The following is a 20,855-nucleotide window of genomic DNA, read 5'->3' as shown; positions in this document are numbered from 1 at the left end:
TTGACATCACAGTTCTCAAAAAATTTGAACTATGCATACTTTTCCTCCAAAGGCAATACATAAATAAGCACATATTTACATAGAAGATGTCCTGGGGAAGAATGATTTTAGTTTATGGCAATGCCATAATGTGAGGAATAAGAAGTACTATCGAAAGGTCATATCATTTCGTTATCTTAAATTATTTTTTAGGAAATTTATTCTTCACTAATTTTTAGACCAAGGGTTATTTTTCCCCCATCTAGCAAGTTGAATTTTTATGGGAAAAAAATCAATGTAAATTAAAGTTTTTTAATTTCATAAAATCCTTTATCATATTGATTAGTACTAGTGTCAGTAGTTTATGGGTTTAAAAGAAACTTTTTACAACCATAAAATTTTACTATTTAATCAAAAGTGAAACATTAAATTTCCATGTTCTATTTAAATTAGTTGGACAAATCATTCTCCACAAGGACTTTTCCTATGATATTAGGTTATTTTTATGTATGATAGTTCATGTATTTGTTCATGGTTTTGCAGAATGTCCATTTAAGGAGAGAAAAAAAAATGTTTGCTTTGTTGTAAAAATGTTGTTAAAATTTTTTTACGTTTTATCAATCATCTGCAATTTATTTAACCACAAAAGTGGACTATTAATGGGTTTATCAAGTTTTCTGTATGTTTATATTGGTAAAGGTTATTAACACTCTGTTGTATACAAACAAGATTAAAATATGTTCACCTGAGGAGATGCATCTGAGGCAGCAAGTGCTGTCAGAAGTGCAGGTAGAATTTTATTAAGATATCTTGTCAGAGCTTCTCCTGCTACAGAAGCCAAGATAGACAGTGCTTTTGTATTTATTGGTGCTGCTGTTAATTGTGGAACAAGATAGGGTAAGACAACTCGTGATTTAATAGCCATTACTTGTCGCAGACCATCTAGGGTCCATTCACTAACTCCACTGTCTGCATTGTTCTGCAATGAAACAAATAAATGATTAAAAAGTTGGTTTACAAATGTTTTTATTTTATTTTTATTATATTCAATCACTCACCAACTGTTGAAGCATTGGAGGTAAAATATCGTCCAATGCTCTAACACCGACTGTTGAGTGAAGACTATCAAATGTTTTAGCTGCAGCCTGACGGACTTCAGGCAGGGGATCACACAAAGCTTTCCTAATGAATAAAAATGGAAACATGCTCATTATCTAAAATTAGTATATTATGTTTACAAATATATGTAATAAAATTTCAAACAAATAAAATATCAGAATTATTAAAGATATATAATCAACAAAGTTATGTAGCCAAAATAAAAGTATATCACTGTTTTGCATTGATTGATAATGGCACTATTCAAAAAGAATTCTTTTTTTTTAAAAGAATTCTCCAATGCTAGTATTGGAGACTGGGAGGTGGGGGGAGAGAGACTTTTATTTTTTTTAATAACTTAAATCCTATTTTGGGGTTTTACACACTTGTTAAAATAAACAATTCAATTGAGTAAAATGGTCAAGAATTTTTCTGAATTTACCTAACTGTAGGGACAAGGCTATTAACAAAGGTGAGGACCATATCTTTACTGGTTGAAGCCATCATTTCGGAAAGTCCAATACACACACCCTGCCTCTGGTCGGGCTGGTCAGATTCCAACCCTTCTTCAAGAATAGGTATGATTTCGGGGAGAACCCTTTCTCCAAGTTTTCTAACTAGATCTCCCAGTGTTTTTGCAGCAACCTACAATAATATTCAAGTTTTTACAGCTTGAAAGCCAAACCTCTAAAACACTTATATTAGCAAAAGAAGGGCACATTAGAGCCCATATTATACAATTTCTCGTCATTAAAGAATAAGAATAAGAATAAAATTAAGTTAATATTATAAGAGTAACCAAGTTACAAACAATGCCAGGCTCATTATAATGTAAATATTATTTTCTTCTTTACAATATTCCTAAAGAACCCTTTACTTTGTAAAATATAAAAATTATTCAAAGTTACAGAATAAGAAAATAGCATACCTGACGTTTATCATGACTAGTAGAAGCTAAACAACCTAAAAGAAGACTGAACAACGTAGGGAGAATTTCCCTGAGAGTTCTCGGGGTATTGGTTACTACCACTTTCCAAACGTGTAGAGCTGCTTGACGGACCATAAGAGAAACATCAGATCGCCCCATGTACAATCCTGCAAGCACTCTATTTCTTCTTTCAGCTCCAAGTGCTCCAATAATAGCCTACAGATTGAGTTATATTAAGAATATTAGTCCAATGATAGGTAATTACTATACCTAATACATAAAATTCAGTTTAACTGAATAAACATACTTTATGGGACTGCTCAGTACCAAAATTGTCATCCTCATTAGCTGTCTCAGTACTCATCTTACCAGAAACACCTGAAATTCGATACAGCAAGTCTCCAAGGAGTTGAACAGAACTGAAAAATTCATATTTACTGTATCAAATTATAAGAGTGATATGATATGTAATAATTAATAAACTTTTCATTGAAAACCAAAATGCTCAATATTATCATTTAGAATTCCAGAGTTGCATTACAAAAGTACATTTACAAACCATTTATTTAATTAACAGTTTTGGTATTACATCTTAAAGTAAGAACCTACGAGTTAAATCAAAAAGGGAGATATCCACATACACTGTAAAGAAGAATTAGAAGTGGTAACAGACTTAACAAGGCAAATGCAGTTTACTATCAGATATGTAACACTGTGGTAGAGAAGAGAGGAGGCAAAGATTTCAAGCTACACACCTTTAAGACTATCTACCCATAATTCTGTATGGAGCTGAAGGTTGGATATTAACAGACCGACAGGAGAGCAGAATCACTGCTGCCGGAATGAAATTTATGCAAAGGACGATTGGAGAAACAAGGAGGAACTGAGTTTCCAATGAAAGGATTCGTCAGGAACTGCAGATAGCCCCACTGAAAGAGCTCCTGGAAACTTGTTAGCTAAAGTGGTTCGGCCATGTCATCAGGATGGAAAACAACGGAGATCCTCTAAAGACCATGGAATATGTCCCAGGTGGCAGAAGATCTAGGGGCCGCCCTAGGATGTCCTATCTCGACTACATTGAGCGACTCTGTAGGGCAAGGGGGGATGGACCTCCAACAGGCGAGGAACCAAGCTAGAAATAGGAAAGAATGGAATTACTGGCTCCCTCTACACTGAGGGGTACTAAAGAGGGAAGCTAAAGAAGAAGAATTGTTACTACATCATAACAAGATAAAAGAATTTTGCCAAAAGTAGTTTAATATTTTTGGAAAAAATCACTTTACCTCATGATAATCTAGTATCACAACTGTTAATTAAATAAATAAAAATATTAATATTTGGCTGATTCTGGAATATTGATATGTGGCTGATTCACACCTTAATTATGAATTGCTCTAAAATCTGTTAGACGAAATATTTACAGATTACGTTTCATAAACAGATTCCTTTCGATATAGGTTGGTTAAATAAAGGATAATTAATCATAAACTGATTAAAGTTCAATAAAAAATTACGGACTATTAAATGCGATTTTATGAAGAGAGGACAGAACTAATCTCTTAACAATAGGGGTCTTGTAATACCAGTGGGCACATATGTTGGAGAAACGTGGACCTTCAACAATAAAGATATCAAATGAGTAGTTAATTGTTTATCTAATGAACAAGAATTTGTATTCATTAAGAATAAAGATTAACAATAACAGTAATTGGCGACAGAAGAATCAAGGAATTGTTTTGGCTCTGCAAGGAAATCAGCATCTCTTTTTAGATTAAAATACAAAGAAAGGTAAAAAATAACTTGATTTTAGGTTGATAGTTGGCTTTATGTTGTAAGAAGTTAGCCCTAGGGGGGCTAATGGCTTTAGAATACACAAAATAAATTTATATTATGCCAGGCTGGCAACAAGTGCAGCTCTACATTTAGAGCAGTACTAATCAATACCAGAGTTGGGCAAAAATTATTTGATTGACAAGAGACGAATACTTTTTTATTCGATTGACGAGAGGAATAAATTTTTATTAAAATAAAAATACGACTAAACAATCCGAATACTTTTTTATTCGAATAAAAATTTGATTTTTTTTTTTTAAATTCACTTATTTTTTTACCACCTTCAATTTCTAGTGTATGAGGGTTCTATTTCACATATTAAGACGAGTACAAAATGAAAATGCTATCGATTTTAAGATCCCATATCGATTTATTTTAATTTTTTTAATTTCTAATACATAGGGGGCCAATGTTTAGGTTTCCGGATATGCAGATTATGAAAATGCTATCTATTTTAACATGGGGTATCGATTTATTTTAACTTTCTTGATTTCTTTACATGTTACAGTCCCTTTATACATTCTGAGGAATTTAGAATATGAAAAAGATATCGATTTTAAGATAGCGTATTGATTTATTTTTACTTTTCCAATTTCTAACATGTTAGGGTCCTTTTATACGCTTTGAGGAATGCAGAATATGAAAATTATATCAATTTTAAGATCTCGTATCGAGTTATTTTTACTTTTCCGATTTCTAATATGTTAGGGTCTCTTTATATGTTTCAATATATGCCAAAAATGAAAATGCTATTGATTTTATGATCGCGTATCGATTTAATTATCATGTTTCGATTTATTTTAACTTTCTTGATCCCGAACATGTTAGGGTCACTTTATATGTTTTGAGAAATGTAGAATATGAAAATACTATCGATTTTAAAATCAGGTATCGATTTATAAGAACTTTTCTGATTTCTAACATGTAAGGTCTCATTATATGTTTCAGTATATGCTAAAAATGAAAATGCTATTGATTTTATGATCGCGTTTTGATTTATTTTAACTTTCTTGATCCCGAACATGTTAGGGACACCACTGTGACAGTGGTGCACCTGGCCACATTTTTTCTGCCCTCCGTAGAAAAGACTAAACAAAGTATACTAATAAGTCTCGAAAACCTGGATTTGAAAATTCTCAAACAACTTGAAACTCTTTCCCGGTATGCTTTCCAGTTTTTGGTTGATCAAAATAATCTTTCTGTATTTTCATTCAATTCACTTTACACTTCCACTAGTCAGGATTGGATAATTTCCATTTAGTACCTTTTAAAATATTTTCTTAACACATATAATCAGTTTTTCAAAAATTTCATCTAAAAAATCACAAAAACAAGCAAGAAAATCTATACTGAATCATTCTATGGAAAAAGGAAGTATTAACTTTTAAAAATCATCAAGTTGTTTAGAAACTTCTGTAAATAATAAAATTGATATTGAGGATTCTAAAATAGATTCTCCAGAAATACTAAACTACAAGTGGAAAACTACCATCTCAGTTATAAATGAACATAATGAATAAAAATTCCAATAATTATGGAACATAAATTTGATACACTTCTGGAATTAAATGTTTACCAAAAGATTTACTTTCAGTTAAAAGATTAAACAATAACTGAAGGCAGAGTAGTAAATAATGCAAATAAATAATACATACACTGACCTTTCCATGCCTATTTTGGAAATATTTCTATATAAACTTAATTTATGTTTACAAAAACCTATAAGAAAAACAAGTATTATACTTTATACTCAAAATTAAGTAGTATTACCTATATCTGATTCTCCAGTTGTCATCAAAGAGACCTTTTTCAAGCTCTGGTAAAAGCAATGTTATAGCAGATTCTGCATAAAGATTGACAATTCTTTGACCAGCCTTCAGAGCTGTATCTCGAACATACTCATTTTCATCAGCAAGAGCCTAAAAATAAAATATACAACTTTTTGATATAAAAAAAAAAATTAAACTTACATTTAACAAAAAGTTCAATATATAAAGAATTTAACAATAATTTATTCATAAAAGAAAAACACATTTTAATTAAGTGCAATTCAATGAAACAATTACCTTCAAAATAGGAACTATAATTTCACCAATATATGGTGTAAATTCATTGGTGAAAACAACAGGCATATAAATAAACATCATAATATATCCATCTTTCACATGTGGAGCAATATCGGAACGCTCAGCAGAACTTATGATCTCTAAAAATAAATAAAAATATACATAAAACATAGAGAAGGAAGTATACAACTTAATACATAGTAGGATCAAACTGTGTATCCAATATACTTGGTAAACAATTTGGAGACTCATGATTTTATGTTAGGAATCTTCCAATATATCCTACAATTTATGATAGTCTTAAGAGAGTAATTTTGAAACAAAAAAAAAAAGTTGAAAACCTGGCATAAGTTTATGAAGCTTTTCAACACCAAGACCACCAACAACTTCACTCAGACCCTGTGCAGCTCCTGATCTGTCAACAGAACTTGTTTCCGAAGTTAGTGTCTTCATAAGCCATGGTAGCAGATCTTCAAAACTGGCTTCACCCATCCCACGTACCATTGCTCCCAAAGCTCTTGCTGATACACTGCGCACCTGAACAAAATATTATCATTAAGCACACCTTAATATTAAAATAAGTTTTAATATATTAAAAAAGAAATTTAGTCAGGAAAACCAATGATACATTATAATAATTTGTATGGATTTGCTGGTCGCATGAAAGATATAATTCATATATCCAACAACAATTCTGGTTAAGTTGTAATTCTTTTAAGAGGAGAAGAGAAGAGCGATTGAATGGGGATTTTTTTTTACTATGAATTCAGATTTGGCTAACCTTTTATCTATTCTAGCACTCTCTTTTTGTCAATTATTTTTTATTAATGATTGAGGCCTTTCACAAAACATGGTCACTTACCCAACATACAACAATATATCAATCAACAATCTGTAAAGTTTTTAACAAAATTGGACTTTGTTGTTTTTCTGCTAAAAACATCCTTGACAAAGCCATTAACAATACCAGTCCTAGAGGATTGCATGAATACAAAATAATTGATTCATTTTTTCGAAAATAATATTGTAATATTAAGTAGTGCTAATACTACCATGTATATGTATGTAAATCTTGGTACAATCTTTTATTATTATTTTTTTTTTTAACATTTGATTATTGAAAATTCTGATAATTTGAATGTGTTGTGAATTATTGGAATTCTTCTGCATATACTTTTCGAAAAATAGGTAAGAAAGAGAAGGAATTAAACTAATAATGTTACTAATTATTGATTAATTAATGTTACTCAGAATCATGGAAATATATCTGAAGTGACACATATCTTCCATGATCAGGGAAAAGTAAAAATGATAATGTCAAAATGACTGAAATACCGTAACTATCCCTTAGTGATGGTAGTTCTATAGCTGATAATTGTAACATTACAAACCGGTTTATTAAAACAGTGGTTGATGATTTATAAGCCATAATCAGAAGAAAATTACAATCCAAAATGTATTAGAAAAAATTCAAACCTATAACAGCAATGAAAGACTTATGAAGTAGGCACTGGTAGATATTAAAAGCGGATGACCATTTAATGGACTAGATCAAAGATCTAAAACTGTTTGCATGTGAACTTTCTTTAAAGAGTGAACGATCGGTGATTCAGAAGTGGGAAAGAGATAGGGCTCAGTAAGCCAAATCATTGAATTAAGTGGGTCAGTAAATTTATGCTGTTATGAATAAGAGCTAGTTTTTTTTTTATCAAGTTATAAGTCATAAAAAATATTAAGTTCATTGCTGCGGTTTTGATCTGAACCCTGTATAGAGCCGTTCTGCAGATCTTATAAAGGTCCTTATTTTATCCTGAATGACATTGTGGTCAGAACTATGTTACAACCAATTTATCACCTGTGTATTGTCAGTTACTCATTTTTATTGTAGTCCAATCATAAAATTATATTTAAATAAGTTATATACAAACCTCTGGCACAGGATCAAGTAATGAGGTCTTTAAACCAGGAATGATTGTTGGAAGATATGGTGTCAGATCTTTCTGGTCAGTCAAAGAGTACATATTGCCAATAATTTGAGCAGCCATTTTCCTAGTTTCGGTAGAGCGGTCCATAAAAGCTCTTTGAACAACAGGCATGATAAGGGCCAAGGAAGGAGCATCAATAAAATGTACAAATTGAGTGTCAAGCAGTGTTTGGAGGCAGGTAGCAGTTTTGTTGGCTGGGTCTTGTAATGCTTCTAATAAAACTGGAACGATTGCTATAAAAGGAAAAAATCACAGTTATAATAATTTATTATGATTATTAAAATACTTAATTGTACTATTATACCAGACTATCTACTAATAAAACACTGTAATATCGAATACAAGGACTTACATTGAATTTCTGGATTACGAATCACAGAACCAATCTGTTTAAGAGCTTCTGTTCCAGCTTTTTGAACCTTAACATGGGAATCACTCAAAACTTCTATCAACTTTGGCACAATACTTGGAAGACAAGATGATAACTGCTTTGGGGCACAATAAGCCATTGCACCAAGTAGTTCCACGGATCCTATAATATTGAAGATAATTTTCATACTTTATCGAAATGGCATGATTATATAACAACAAATTTTCCAAACTAGATGACTCTCATGTAATACAATACTAATGGCAATTATTTTCTCTTACACTTATCCCTCTTTATATTATAATGAGGATAAGAAGGGTGGCTATAATCCATTACCTGTTTTAGTTCTCCAGGAATCTTTTTCAAGAGCAGCAAGAAGTGATGGCAAAACTAATTTCACACCATGTGCTGAAAGTTTACTCATAACAACTTTAGCACAATCATCTGTAGCGTCACGTACATAAGGATTTCCATCTCCAAAACAAAGCAGCAGATGAGGTAAAACATGGACTATGTAAGGTTCAAAAAGACGACCAAGGACACTACAAAGCATTTCAAAAGCAAATAATGCTCCTAAAAAAATAAAAATAGATTAAGTTTAGATTTTATAAATAAAATACATAATTATATTGGGTGTCAGGTGGGATCTATACCCATGACATTTTGAACCAAGCACACTAGGACCCTTTACCCAGTCTGCTCAGCTACAATGTCCTCATTTATAGTCTTGTCTTTGATGTAAGGAGTCCAATTTTATCTATGACTGCATCGGGAAACAGGGATGATGAATATTGAATACACCTGTTTACTACTAAAATTCTTTATAAGAGTTGGCTATGTTAAGAATATTATTACATAACTTCTTAATTTTACTAGAAGTTTAATAATACAATTTTCAAAAGAAACTAACTGTGTGATAGATGTATAAGACTAACTTGACATTAACAGGCACAATTAAATATATTTTAAGAATGAGGTATGAGACCACCATTTTTAAAAAAATATATAGAACAGAACCAAGGAATATATTTTTTCAGTAACTATAAAAGCAAACTGAAGCTAGTGGACGGTCATCATCTAAGTTCAGGTTACATGATGGACTAATACGAGAATACTGTTTTAATTTCAAAACATGTTGCATACATAAACATACAACAGGTATAGATATTACTTAATAAATTATGATGGATCGAACAAACAACTCAACTCAAACTTTCAAACATGAACGAATTGAAATTTTGAATTGTTTTGATGTGCTTAATGAGTGGCTCAAGTGTTAAACCGGCAAAAATACAAATAAAAAAATATAAACAATTGAATAATACAAAGTCATGTACATATATCATACAATTTTCTTTTTCCATTAGCTAGAAATCCTAGGCATCTGGCTTACAAGTTTATTTTTTATTGTAAAGTAAATACCTATTCACTTACCTTCCCGATGTTTATAATTTTTTTTATCCTGTATGGCAGTAGTAAGGGTTGTCATTATATTTAACTGCTTCAGAACCAGAATCCCCATGCCCTTAACAATTCCAGCGAGGCCATAAGCTGCTCCCTTCCTTTCCCCATATGACTCTGACGATAATAATCTATCAAGAAGATTACTAACCAGAATGGGAGCCTCATCTTTAATACTAGGTACCAATGCTGGGAGGCAATTAGCCACAGCCTCTTGAACCTAGGCGGACAATGTAATAAGAAATAAAAAAAAAGAATAGGAAAAAAATTGTGTTATAAAAAAAACAAAAGTAATGCAGAAACATAAAATTAAGTATAGAGTTTATTTTAAAAATATACCTGCTGTGAAGGAGTAGACAATGCATCAATCAACTTAGCAACAATAGGTTTGATTTTTTTGTCATCCTTGTCAAGATGCCTGGCTAAACTTCCCATCAAAATCACTACCGATTGCCGTACAGCATCATAACTACTGCAATCAGGACCTTTATCCAAAACAGGCTCAAATATTGGTAGCAGAGTATTAACAGTATCCTGAAAGAATAAAATTTGTTAGGTTATTGGTTACCTGACCATTAGGATATTATTTTACAGTAAAGATTTGTTAATGAATGAAATTTACAAAGATTTTAAATGTAAAACTTTTACTTGCATTTTGAGTTACAAAAAAAAACCTTGGATAAAATTTGGGTACATGGTCATATAAGCAAAAAGTACATAGAACTAAGGTATTAAGAAAATTTAATTGGTTTATTTAAGATCTACAAAGAACTTCTATTGAGGAAAATACAAGCATATCAGTAAATAGTACAAAACTATATCTATATTTATCATCTACTAGATCAGTATTTTCATCTCATTGGCAATATTAGAAAAGGAAGGTCTCATTGTTAAGGGCACAGCTTTTTGTTACAATGGCTGTAATAGTGGGAAAATGACCATATAATAAAAACCTAGTGCATTTACCTGTCTGTAGTCGTCATGACAACTACATACCTGCAGAAGCTAATACACTATACAAACTTTTAAAAATATTTGAAACTATTGTATGAAAACATAGAACTTTATTAAACTTAATTGATATTTAGACAAATTTATTGTCTTTTTGACCCCTTTTCTTGAAAATGTCTGTTTGAAATTTGAAAATAAAAAATTATAGGCTATTGTTATAAAGGTCATAATAAATTTTAGTGAGTTTATAACAGGTTATTACGATCTGTATTCTCATTGTATTTAATAGTATTTTCCATTTTTCTTTTACAAAAACAAAGTTTATATTTATTATATTATAAAAATAATATTTATGATATTATAATTACATAAATAATTATTATTTTTTGTACTTATTCTCTGTGATTAAAAAAGCCATCAAACTTAAACTTTTAGTGGAAGATTGGCTCAATAAAATAGTATAATTCTACTATTTGAGTTTTTTTGACCGCACCCGGACCATATTCCTTTCATCATTAAACTTTTAGTGATTTTTTTTTCTTCTTTTTTTTTCACTTAAATTTGAGTTATTATTCAACTAACCAGATACCATGGGGACATGTACCCACCCATCAACTTTATGGAACAGACATATAAAATTCAAATTAGAGATGGATAAAATCACAGGGAACACTGTGATAGTATATAAAGTTATTTCAGCAAAGAGTTTATATTAATTAAGTGAATAAATATCATATTTTTCTAATTTCAGATAAAAAATAATTGATATCAAATAAAGACACACAATACCTTTCCATGTAGATCAACTGCAGCAAGAGCAGCGTTGAGCATGTTCAGCCTGACTGTTTCATTTCGATCACCAAGACCTTTTTCAACATAGAATTTCGCAAGATCAGCAATAATCTCAGGTGCTAAAAGAGGAGCAAGTTGTGCAAGAGCTAGAGCAACTCCACTCCTTGGTTCCCAGGTATCAATAGGTTTTTCAACAATACGACCCAGGCTATCAACTCTGGCTGGAACCATCTAAGAGAAAAAAACAACTTATTATAATGTATCAACAACCTAAGGTTATAAGAGGCAGTATTGGACTGATAAATTAACTATTCACATAATGTATAAAGTAATTAGGTTAGAATAGTAGAATATTTTCCTTTTTTTAAAACCTTACACATACTCTAAAGGTAAATGGGGCATGTACAAATTTAAATGCTGAAACCAAGAAGCTGATCTGAAGTTTTTACTTTCACTTGTATATGAAATATATAGTAAGGGGAAGTATTATGATTGTGAAAAACTGCAAATTCCAAGTTCGAGATCCAAGAGGTCCAAATAACTATGTCTCACAACAGGGTCTGTGTGTTTATGGTCATTCTAGCACAAAAACGAGTGCAAGTTCATAGGAAACTGAAACTAAATATTTAAGACGGGTATATACTAGAGGCGTGACAACAACTTTTCCGATAAAATCACCTGATCAAAAGTGCAACTTTATAGAATAATTATTCTGATTTTTTCGAAAAATTGTCAACTATAAATAAATATAAATTATGAAGGGATTTATTTAATAATTAATTTAAGGAGTAAGAAGAAAAATATTTGTCCCAAGTTCAAAACATATTTTCGAAAATAAGATTAGTAAAATAGGTGAATTATACATCAATGGAAAGCCAAATATTTTAGAAAAATCAATATTTTACATCGAAAGTCGTAGAAGGTAATGGAGAATGACAAGAAATACATAAATAAGACATCTGTTCTAATATGACTGCACAGGCGCGCATGTGCAATGAGTTGAATCTGATAAATGATTTTATGGTTATTTGATAGATAGTTTTATAATTTCATTAACCCTAAAGGCTTGTGTGTATATACAAGCCTTTCAGTAAAAGGATAACTCCATGAAATCATTCCAATATTATAATTCAATATACTTTAAATATTAATTCTATTACAACTGCATTCAATAATGCAGAATGTAAATTTTAATAAACTGGTATAAATTCATATTTCTGCCATACTTTTGCAAAGAAAAATGTTAAAAGTTTGCTATGATAACAAGTGTTAAAAATACTTTTCTGAAAACTGTAAAAATTGGAGTTAGTGAAATTGACAACTGAAAAGTTAATTTGGAAAATAAGTACCAGAAAGTATTGCCTAAATGACTAATATAGAAATATCTGCTCTGATACTAGCCAAGAATAACTTTCAATTCAAAGTAAAGTGGAAGTAAAAGTTGTGTGATTCACGCACCACAACATATTTTTTATTTTTCAATCCATTAATGTCTAAGAAATTAAATTAATGTCTACAAAAATATTTATATACTTAGATTGATTTCACTGGGTATGTACTGTTAAATCTTTGCTACATTTTTGAACCTTAATAAACACAGATATACAGGTAACTGATTGGAATGTTTTATTTTATGATTTCCATATACAAAAAAAATTCTGATGAAATAATGGGTTGATTAAACTAATTTTCTTGATTTAAAATAATTAATAGAACAATTTGTTTATTTTTTAAAAAAAAGAGAGAAGTTAATGGCAACTAATCAATATTATAAGACCAATAAGTGATTGAATAAGCAATGCTGATGTAAAATGTTTGATATGTTGACTAATGTTAATGTTAATGTTATTAATGTTCTTTTATAAAATAAGTAAATTCAAAACTTGTTCCACTTACATTATTTTTTTCATTGTATATTGATAGGAGATGGTCCAAAACTACATTTACACTAGTTTTTGTACTTCCAGATTGTAACAAAGCTGCAAGCGCAGATGCTGCAGCTTGCTGTATTTCAGCAACAGGGTGTATTATATCCTCAAGGAGCCCTTCGCACAATGATTTTGTCTCCTTTTGTAAGCTAGCTGCTTCCCATACTTTGTCAGCTACCTCTCTAAAATCAACAAAAGTAATATATAATGATTATTAGAGATTAATAAGGACACATTTGAATTCAGATGAACCTCCCTCTCCTTCACATCCCTTCAGCATCTTTATTTTTTCATAATCAAATACAGTAGAATCCCCCCAATAACTCTCACTATCAAGGGTCGGAGGGTTAAATATGAATGATCAAGATTATCAATAATAGGGAGTAAAAAAAAGAAATTCGAAATAACAAGATTAATATAAAATTTTATCAGTTACAAAAAATCACTTATCATAATTTATTGCTATTAACAATAGGGTTATTGATTAATATTTAAATTCACAGCTTGTGTTTAAATTCTCTTCTAATGGTACTGGGATGGATGTAGATACTTTTAGAATAGGTGAGTAACAAATAACTTATTTAAAAAAATTTATGAAATAAACTTTTAAAATATTGCAATGAAATAAACAGTTTAATAGATTGATTACTGAAAAACCTCTTGAATCGTTTAGCTTTGAATGAATGTTAAACTTACCTATTTTCAGTGACAACATCAAATTTCGCAACCCAAATTCTTTTAGCAAGACGGAAGGCCTGGTCGGCATTTTGTTTCGGTTTTGGGAAAACTGGCACAAGAGCAAGAAGAGCCTAAAGTAAAAATATAATAACTGTAATGAATTAAATAGAAACAATTATAAAAAACCAGTATACTTTTATTAATAAATAAAACAAAATAATATTCATAGGGGAAAAAAACATAGCCCATCACCAGCTTATTATTAATCTTTCTTTTCTCTAACTCAACTCCATCCACGTTTTCCTGCTCGAATCTTGTTCTTTGAGTTCAAAAGTTACTATCCATTGTTTATAAGAACATATCCAAACACTATCTACAACCTTCTTCAACTGACTTCAAATTACAATTATGAAGGCCTAATTTAATGACCACTAATCTCTTGTAAAATAATGATAGACAAAAAAATAAAAATACAGATACTCCTTGAATATAAGAAAAAATCAATTGGAAAACTTTTTCTAAGATACTTATTAGCATTATAACTAGAATTTTTCTGAAAAAAAAAAAGAAAGCAGAAAATGGCACTAGAAAATGGGGATGATCAGGTGACCAAAATAATTTTGAATTAAGTCTATTTTAAATATACAAAGCCCTGCTTTTAACAATTAGAGAGTAGAAACTGATGAACTTTCTCTTTGTTAAGAAAGTGAACAATGTTAAGAAAAATTTACAAAGCTAAAATAAAATTATAGATAATTCAGAACTATAGATAAAAGATGACAAATTCTTTTACTTACTCTAAGTGCAGCATCTCTAACATATGAAGAAGAATGCTGTAGTGCTGTTAGGAGAGTGTCTAATTCATCAGACGATGCAAAAGCACAACCCTGAGCACCAGATGATGCTTGAGCTAAATCTAGCAGGCAGTTACTGGCATGCTGCTGAACTCGTCCACCCGAAGAACCTAATAATCAATGAAAAGTAACATCACATCTGATCATCGGGTATTGCTGTAATATTATAGGAATAATGTAACATAACAGTATTCCAAAACAGAGATAACATCTAGGAAGAATGGTAAAATTAGAAAAAAAAAATTTTTCAGATCAAGTAACTCCCCTCTTCTAAAAGCTTCCGATTTAATTGAAGAATTGTATCAATAAAGAGGTTATTATACAGAAAAACTACATATTTTAAATTTATCATTTACTTCTGTATTTATTTTACTTCATTCTTTTTAAAAAAATTCTCAATATTTGCAGGGGTTACTAGATGATAACAGATTGAGTGAAAATTAGAGGCATGAAAGATGAATAACAAAAGGTTATTCATTATAATATTGTAGGATTGTATTATATTATTATACTATAATATTGTAGAATGTAATGCCGGATTTTGTTAATTGGTAAATATGTTATAAAACATAAATTCACTAATTGTTCGATCAAACAAACATCTATTAAGTTAGAAAAAATATTCATAATAATTATACTGTAATTATGTGCAAGCACTACAATCTAACAAAAAAAATTACATACATATAATATCAATGCAAAGCATCATAATTTGTTTTCTTGGAAGGAGAGCAGGACTATGAAGGTCTGGGGCTTTATCACTAGAGCTTCGTAAACGTGCTCGAGCACTTAACAAATGCAAAGCTGTAGACACAATGGGATCATTTGGAGATTCTGATGAAATAGCAGCCTTTAAGGAAGGCAAAATGTAACTGATGACAGGAGAAGTAATCAACTTTACTTTCTCATTGATTTCATTGATCATCCACCTCATTGCTTTACCTGAAATTTAAAAGTTTAAATAAATAAAACTATATAACACTAATAATCAAGCCAAATAAATAGAGTATCTTGCTTTATTTGTATTTATTATTAATTAAATATCTTACTTAGTTCCTGCTCAGCCCAGGCACTATCAATAGTACACTTAGGGCGAAGAAGTCGAAGTGCTGTATGAGAAATTCTGCTAATAGTGACAGCAGAAATAGGAACAGTGATGAATGCAGATTTATGTAATTGTAAATACAGTTGAGATAACAATGGAGCACAAAGTGCCGAATGTAAACCATGAACAATCGGTGGCACTACAGAAGGAAGATTATATGCCAATTCCAATGGTGCTCCATCCACAATACAAGATAGTAAGCTAACTGCTTTTTTAATTCTTTCTTCACCCTAAAAGAATTTTTAATTAGAAATATAATCTACAATCAAGAATATTTTTTTAACAAATCAAGCAAAAATCATTTTTAATCCCATGAAATAAGTTATCAATACTTAAATATCTATATAAATAATATCAGAAAAGAAAACTGTGTAACGTTATGTAAACTATCAGTTGGCATTTAACGTGTAAAACAAAATTATACATACAGAAAGAATTAGATTTTCTTTGTTTATGTAATACTGTGTTGAAATTTTTCTATTTTCTTATACTGACCAGTTATTTAGAAGTAACAATACCAAATTGAGAATAAAATACAAATTTACCCATGTCAAAAGAAAATGGAACATCATTTATTTTTAACCAATCAATCATATTGTGCTCTCAGAAGTTAGAATGTTAAATTATGGTTACATAATTTTTTTTTAATGATGCATTATCTATATTTTATATATTAATCTGGTAAATCTAAAATAAATTTGTATTCTTATAGTACTGTTTAGTTCTTCCAGTTTTAATCTAACTAATAAGCCTAAGTATGCAACTCATACTATAAAGGAAAAGATAGAGATAATTAGATATCTCGAAAAAAATTAAAACAGAAACTTCAGAATGAGTGATTTCCATACTGGTAGAACACAACACTATTTATAATCCATAGCAACTTTCTGAAGAAGAGATTGGAACCATAAAAGCAATGTTATACAAAATGTTTCTGGACAATATTGCATTTTTCTTTTTTGCAATGCAGTGCTTTTTAATAACATGAAAACAAGAAATATTTGATATTTTGATTTATTTTATTTTAGAAAAGGCCAGGTACTAAGATGAGCAGCTACTGGAATGACAAAATACATACTTAATCTTAGTAAGTATAAAGATAAGGTACATACAACATCAACATATCACTGGTCCAGAATAGAAATTACACAACTGTATAGTTTGTGAAATTGACCTAATTGTGTTGGCAGGCTCAAATTTGAAACTGAAATAATTATACTCGCCAAAGGAGAAATTTTGTAAGCACAATTGTATTGGATTTACAAACATCTAGTAAAAACATTTAGGAGCCTGCCAAGACAAAAGGTCAATTTCACAAAATTTTACAGTTGCATCATTATCCTTCCGGAGCAGCAATATGAACATTGTAGTAGGGTACTTAGATTGTCTAAACAGGCTCAGATCACAGATAAAACACATATTTCAAACGCCTTTCTTTTTATCTAGAGTCATTTATCTTTAGTGTTTCTGTCAAAACTATTGAAGATTGATAATCCAGCACAATTGCTAATTTGGTGTAATTAGGGTACAGGACGTACTGGATTAAAGAACTACTATTTTAATAAGCAATTAAAACAAAATCATTGTGTTCTAGTATGAACACTTAATAATAATAATAACATACATTTGTTTGTGTTAATTTTTCAAATTTTGAGCCAACTATAGGCAAATATTACTCAAATAGAATTTATCTTAAAGATAAATTATGAGCTAATATTATTATTCATAATAGTTAGTCATTATAGTTCATAATTTATCATTAATATAAATTCTATTTGAGAAATATTTGCCCAAACAAAGTTTGCTCAAAATTTGAAAAATCAACACAACTAAATTTATATTACATTAAGAAAATAGTAATAAATATAATATAAACAACTCACAATCATGAGAGATAGTTGACCGTGGATAACTTATAACAGGAGAAGATGGTTGTGGGGTGCGGTCAAAATAAAATTATCATTTATCAATTTTTATTTTGACCACACCTCCAACCATCTTCTCCTCATGTAAATATCTCACAACATCTAAAGACATTAAATTATGTTATAATCATTAATTTAGTAATACCTTGCTTAGTTTTTCTCTGATGGCAGCTTCTTTTTCCATCTGTAATTTCACAGCTTCCTTCTGTTTTGGAGTTAATTCAGGTTCCACAGACTAAAAAATACACACAACTATCAATATACATGAAAATTAATGCTAAGTAAAATAACAATATCATATAAATATTTACTTTGCCTTCTTTCCTTCTTTTTTCTTCAAGTTCTTTTCTTAGCGCTAATTCTTCCTGCTGTTCTTTAAATGAGTAAACTTTACTCTCTCTTTTCATATTTTTAATATTCATTGTTGCTTCATTTTCTTTGCTAGAAAAAAATCAAATCATGTAACACACAAAATACAAATAAACATTATTAATGCAATGCATATGCATACACTCATACAAATTGTTCTCACCTCTGTAAAATTGATTTATCAAAGAGCTCATTTGGAGGACTTTGAAAGATAGCATATTCCATTGGAGTAACATTCAAAAGTGTAGCATCGGCAAATGTACTATTCACATTGTCTAAAAGGGGTTGCAATATTGAAGATGAATTGATTTCTGCTATAGTATTCAAGGCACCTTCATAAGCCTAAAAAGAATATAAATTTATCAAAACGATATAAAATATAACAAAAAAAAAAAAGTCTTAAAGGAAAAAACTTACTGAATGAGGTACAAAGTCATCAATTAAAAGTTTGATAAATTTATCACGATAATGCTTGACAAACTTGACAGGTTCTAGTTTCAAATGTTTTATAATCTTCATCCAAACATTTCCCTGGGTTGAAGCTAAAAAAAAAAATCACCAATGTCTTACATAGACAAGATAAGTAATAAAATTATAGAAATCCACATAGGTCTATGACAGATGTTGAACAAGGAGGAGGAAAGAGCTTCTTTTAAATGGTGTTTAGATTCGTAAGGATGGGAAAATCAATGCGAAAGGCAAATAAGCTCAGAGAGAAATATAAAATATCAGGCCTAAATGTGGAATTCATTACAACATTGTTGAATGTTAAGGATCCAACCAGTAAAATTTATGAGCTTTTGCTAGATGAACAGGTACTTTGTTTGATTGAAGTAGAATTTCCGCATTTTTTTGATTTAATCAGATTAAATATTTTGTCTTTAATACATACTTATGTAAAAATAAACATATAGCAAGACAATTTTTCCACATAAAAATTCCATTCCAAATTCAAACAAAATTATGTTTTCCATTAAGTAATAACTTTGGTTTATATACTGCTGATACTGTTAGTATGCCAGTAACTGGACAGCAGTGGCTCCAGTGTCACTGGAGAAGCCAATGTTTCAATGGTGTGACAATAGCTGGAAAATCCAGCCAATCAAATATTTTTGTTTGGCTCTTCATCTTTAGCTTTAAGAGAACTGAAATCATTTTATTTCTCAAACAATAACCAATATGTAAGAACAGAGACTGATTAATGGTTGAATTTCTCTTGGAGTGAAATCAATAACCGTCAATCAACACATTTGAAGCAAGTCACTGATAGGGAAAGGATGATTGTAGCCCTTTAATCCAGTAATTCTACCAATTCTTTTTATTTAATCTATCTATCTATCCGTGGTGCTACAGCCCAATTTGGATCTTGGCCTCCTCAATGAGCCTGCAGCTCTTGTCTTGTCTTGTGCGGCCGCTCTCCAGTTAGGAATGCTCAGAAGTTCCCTGGAATCCCTGATGACGGCATCCCTCCATCTAAACTTTAGCCTGCCTCTACCTCTGGTCCGATGGAGCCTACAGTCCAGCAACCTCCTCGGGATCTCATCCCATTATTTTCATTAAATGATGATTAAAAATACCTTCCAAACTTTTAATGCACTAATGTTCAGCTTACTGTTTACAAATTACTAGTGAAAATTATAACTTACTAATAATTGAATGATGAGAAGGAAGAATGGCATGAAAAGCTAGCATGTTTTTATCCTCTTTTGATAAATTAGTACCAGAGCAGATAAGTGTAATGGCATCAACTAGGTGTCTTGGTTTAACTTCAGAATTATTCTCAGAACCTTCACGATTTTCTTTTCCATGATTCTAAAAATTAATTAAACTTTTAACTAAACAGTAAGGTATACAACTACAACAAATAGTCTTAACTATTTATAAAAACAAAAGCTCAGAGTGAGGAAATAACCAACAAAATCTTTTAATAACAATTTTAAGTACTTCAATGAAATAGTTGGTATTGTACTACTTGAACTTTAGTTTAATCATTGACATTATCTTAGAATCACATATATCTGCCTGGCAATTACCTTATCAATTGGCAAATACCTTAGGCTTCAAGGAAATTGAACGAGTAAGATTTAATGAAAGATGAACACAATTGTTGGATTAGAATAAAAAATTAACAAAACTGGACCTTTAATCACTTCATCCTCTTGCCCTGCAAATATGAATCTATTAGGACCAGTAAAAGGTAACCTTCATATAGCTTGCTCATCCTAACAAGGAAAGGATCACACATATTTCACATGGATTTTTAGGTAATAATGAAATGCTCAAAATAATGAAATGCTTTGAATATTTGAAACCAAAGCTCTCCAGGAATTCAGGCAAAATCTGGCCGACACTATTCCCCTTTGAGGGATATTTTTCTCCTGCTTCACATAGAATGCAGGAGTCTGAAATTTTTAACGAATTGGCACCAGAACTTTAGGCATTTAAAAAAAAAACTGAATATTTTCCCAGACCAGATATACACTTTTGTTTATAAGAAATCTGTTTTGGAATTAACACATACCATCATAGCATT

General features: G+C 30.4%; 1 protein-coding gene across 1 annotated transcript in view; it reads right to left on the bottom strand.

Annotated features, from left to right (window-relative positions):
* LOC106685155 (stalled ribosome sensor GCN1) overlaps positions 1-20,855 on the bottom strand; it is a 42,590-nt gene that overhangs the window by 12,436 nt on the left and 9,299 nt on the right. Inside the window, exons 12-35 of the mRNA XM_014427690.2 lie at positions 19,969-20,134; positions 18,740-18,864; positions 18,486-18,664; positions 18,265-18,394; positions 18,099-18,188; positions 15,973-16,258; positions 15,608-15,865; positions 14,867-15,033; positions 14,088-14,200; positions 13,360-13,573; positions 11,461-11,694; positions 10,060-10,254; positions 9,694-9,940; positions 8,596-8,832; positions 8,242-8,421; positions 7,833-8,122; positions 6,246-6,441; positions 5,905-6,044; positions 5,609-5,757; positions 2,313-2,424; positions 2,006-2,221; positions 1,520-1,722; positions 1,038-1,161; positions 725-958 (exon numbers count right to left, since the gene is read on the bottom strand). Coding sequence (XP_014283176.1) covers positions 725-958; positions 1,038-1,161; positions 1,520-1,722; positions 2,006-2,221; positions 2,313-2,424; positions 5,609-5,757; positions 5,905-6,044; positions 6,246-6,441; positions 7,833-8,122; positions 8,242-8,421; positions 8,596-8,832; positions 9,694-9,940; positions 10,060-10,254; positions 11,461-11,694; positions 13,360-13,573; positions 14,088-14,200; positions 14,867-15,033; positions 15,608-15,865; positions 15,973-16,258; positions 18,099-18,188; positions 18,265-18,394; positions 18,486-18,664; positions 18,740-18,864; positions 19,969-20,134 — 4,485 coding nt within the window. The remainder of the gene's footprint in view (positions 1-724; positions 959-1,037; positions 1,162-1,519; positions 1,723-2,005; positions 2,222-2,312; positions 2,425-5,608; positions 5,758-5,904; positions 6,045-6,245; positions 6,442-7,832; positions 8,123-8,241; positions 8,422-8,595; positions 8,833-9,693; positions 9,941-10,059; positions 10,255-11,460; positions 11,695-13,359; positions 13,574-14,087; positions 14,201-14,866; positions 15,034-15,607; positions 15,866-15,972; positions 16,259-18,098; positions 18,189-18,264; positions 18,395-18,485; positions 18,665-18,739; positions 18,865-19,968; positions 20,135-20,855) is intronic.

This window comes from Halyomorpha halys, unplaced genomic scaffold, assembly GCF_000696795.3.
Source record: "Halyomorpha halys isolate HHAL.00 unplaced genomic scaffold, Hhal_1.1 Scaffold664.1, whole genome shotgun sequence".
NCBI lineage: Eukaryota > Metazoa > Arthropoda > Insecta > Hemiptera > Pentatomidae > Halyomorpha > Halyomorpha halys.
The sequence above is the reverse complement of the archived record's forward strand: the minus strand, read 5'-3'. Positions and strand labels throughout refer to the sequence as shown.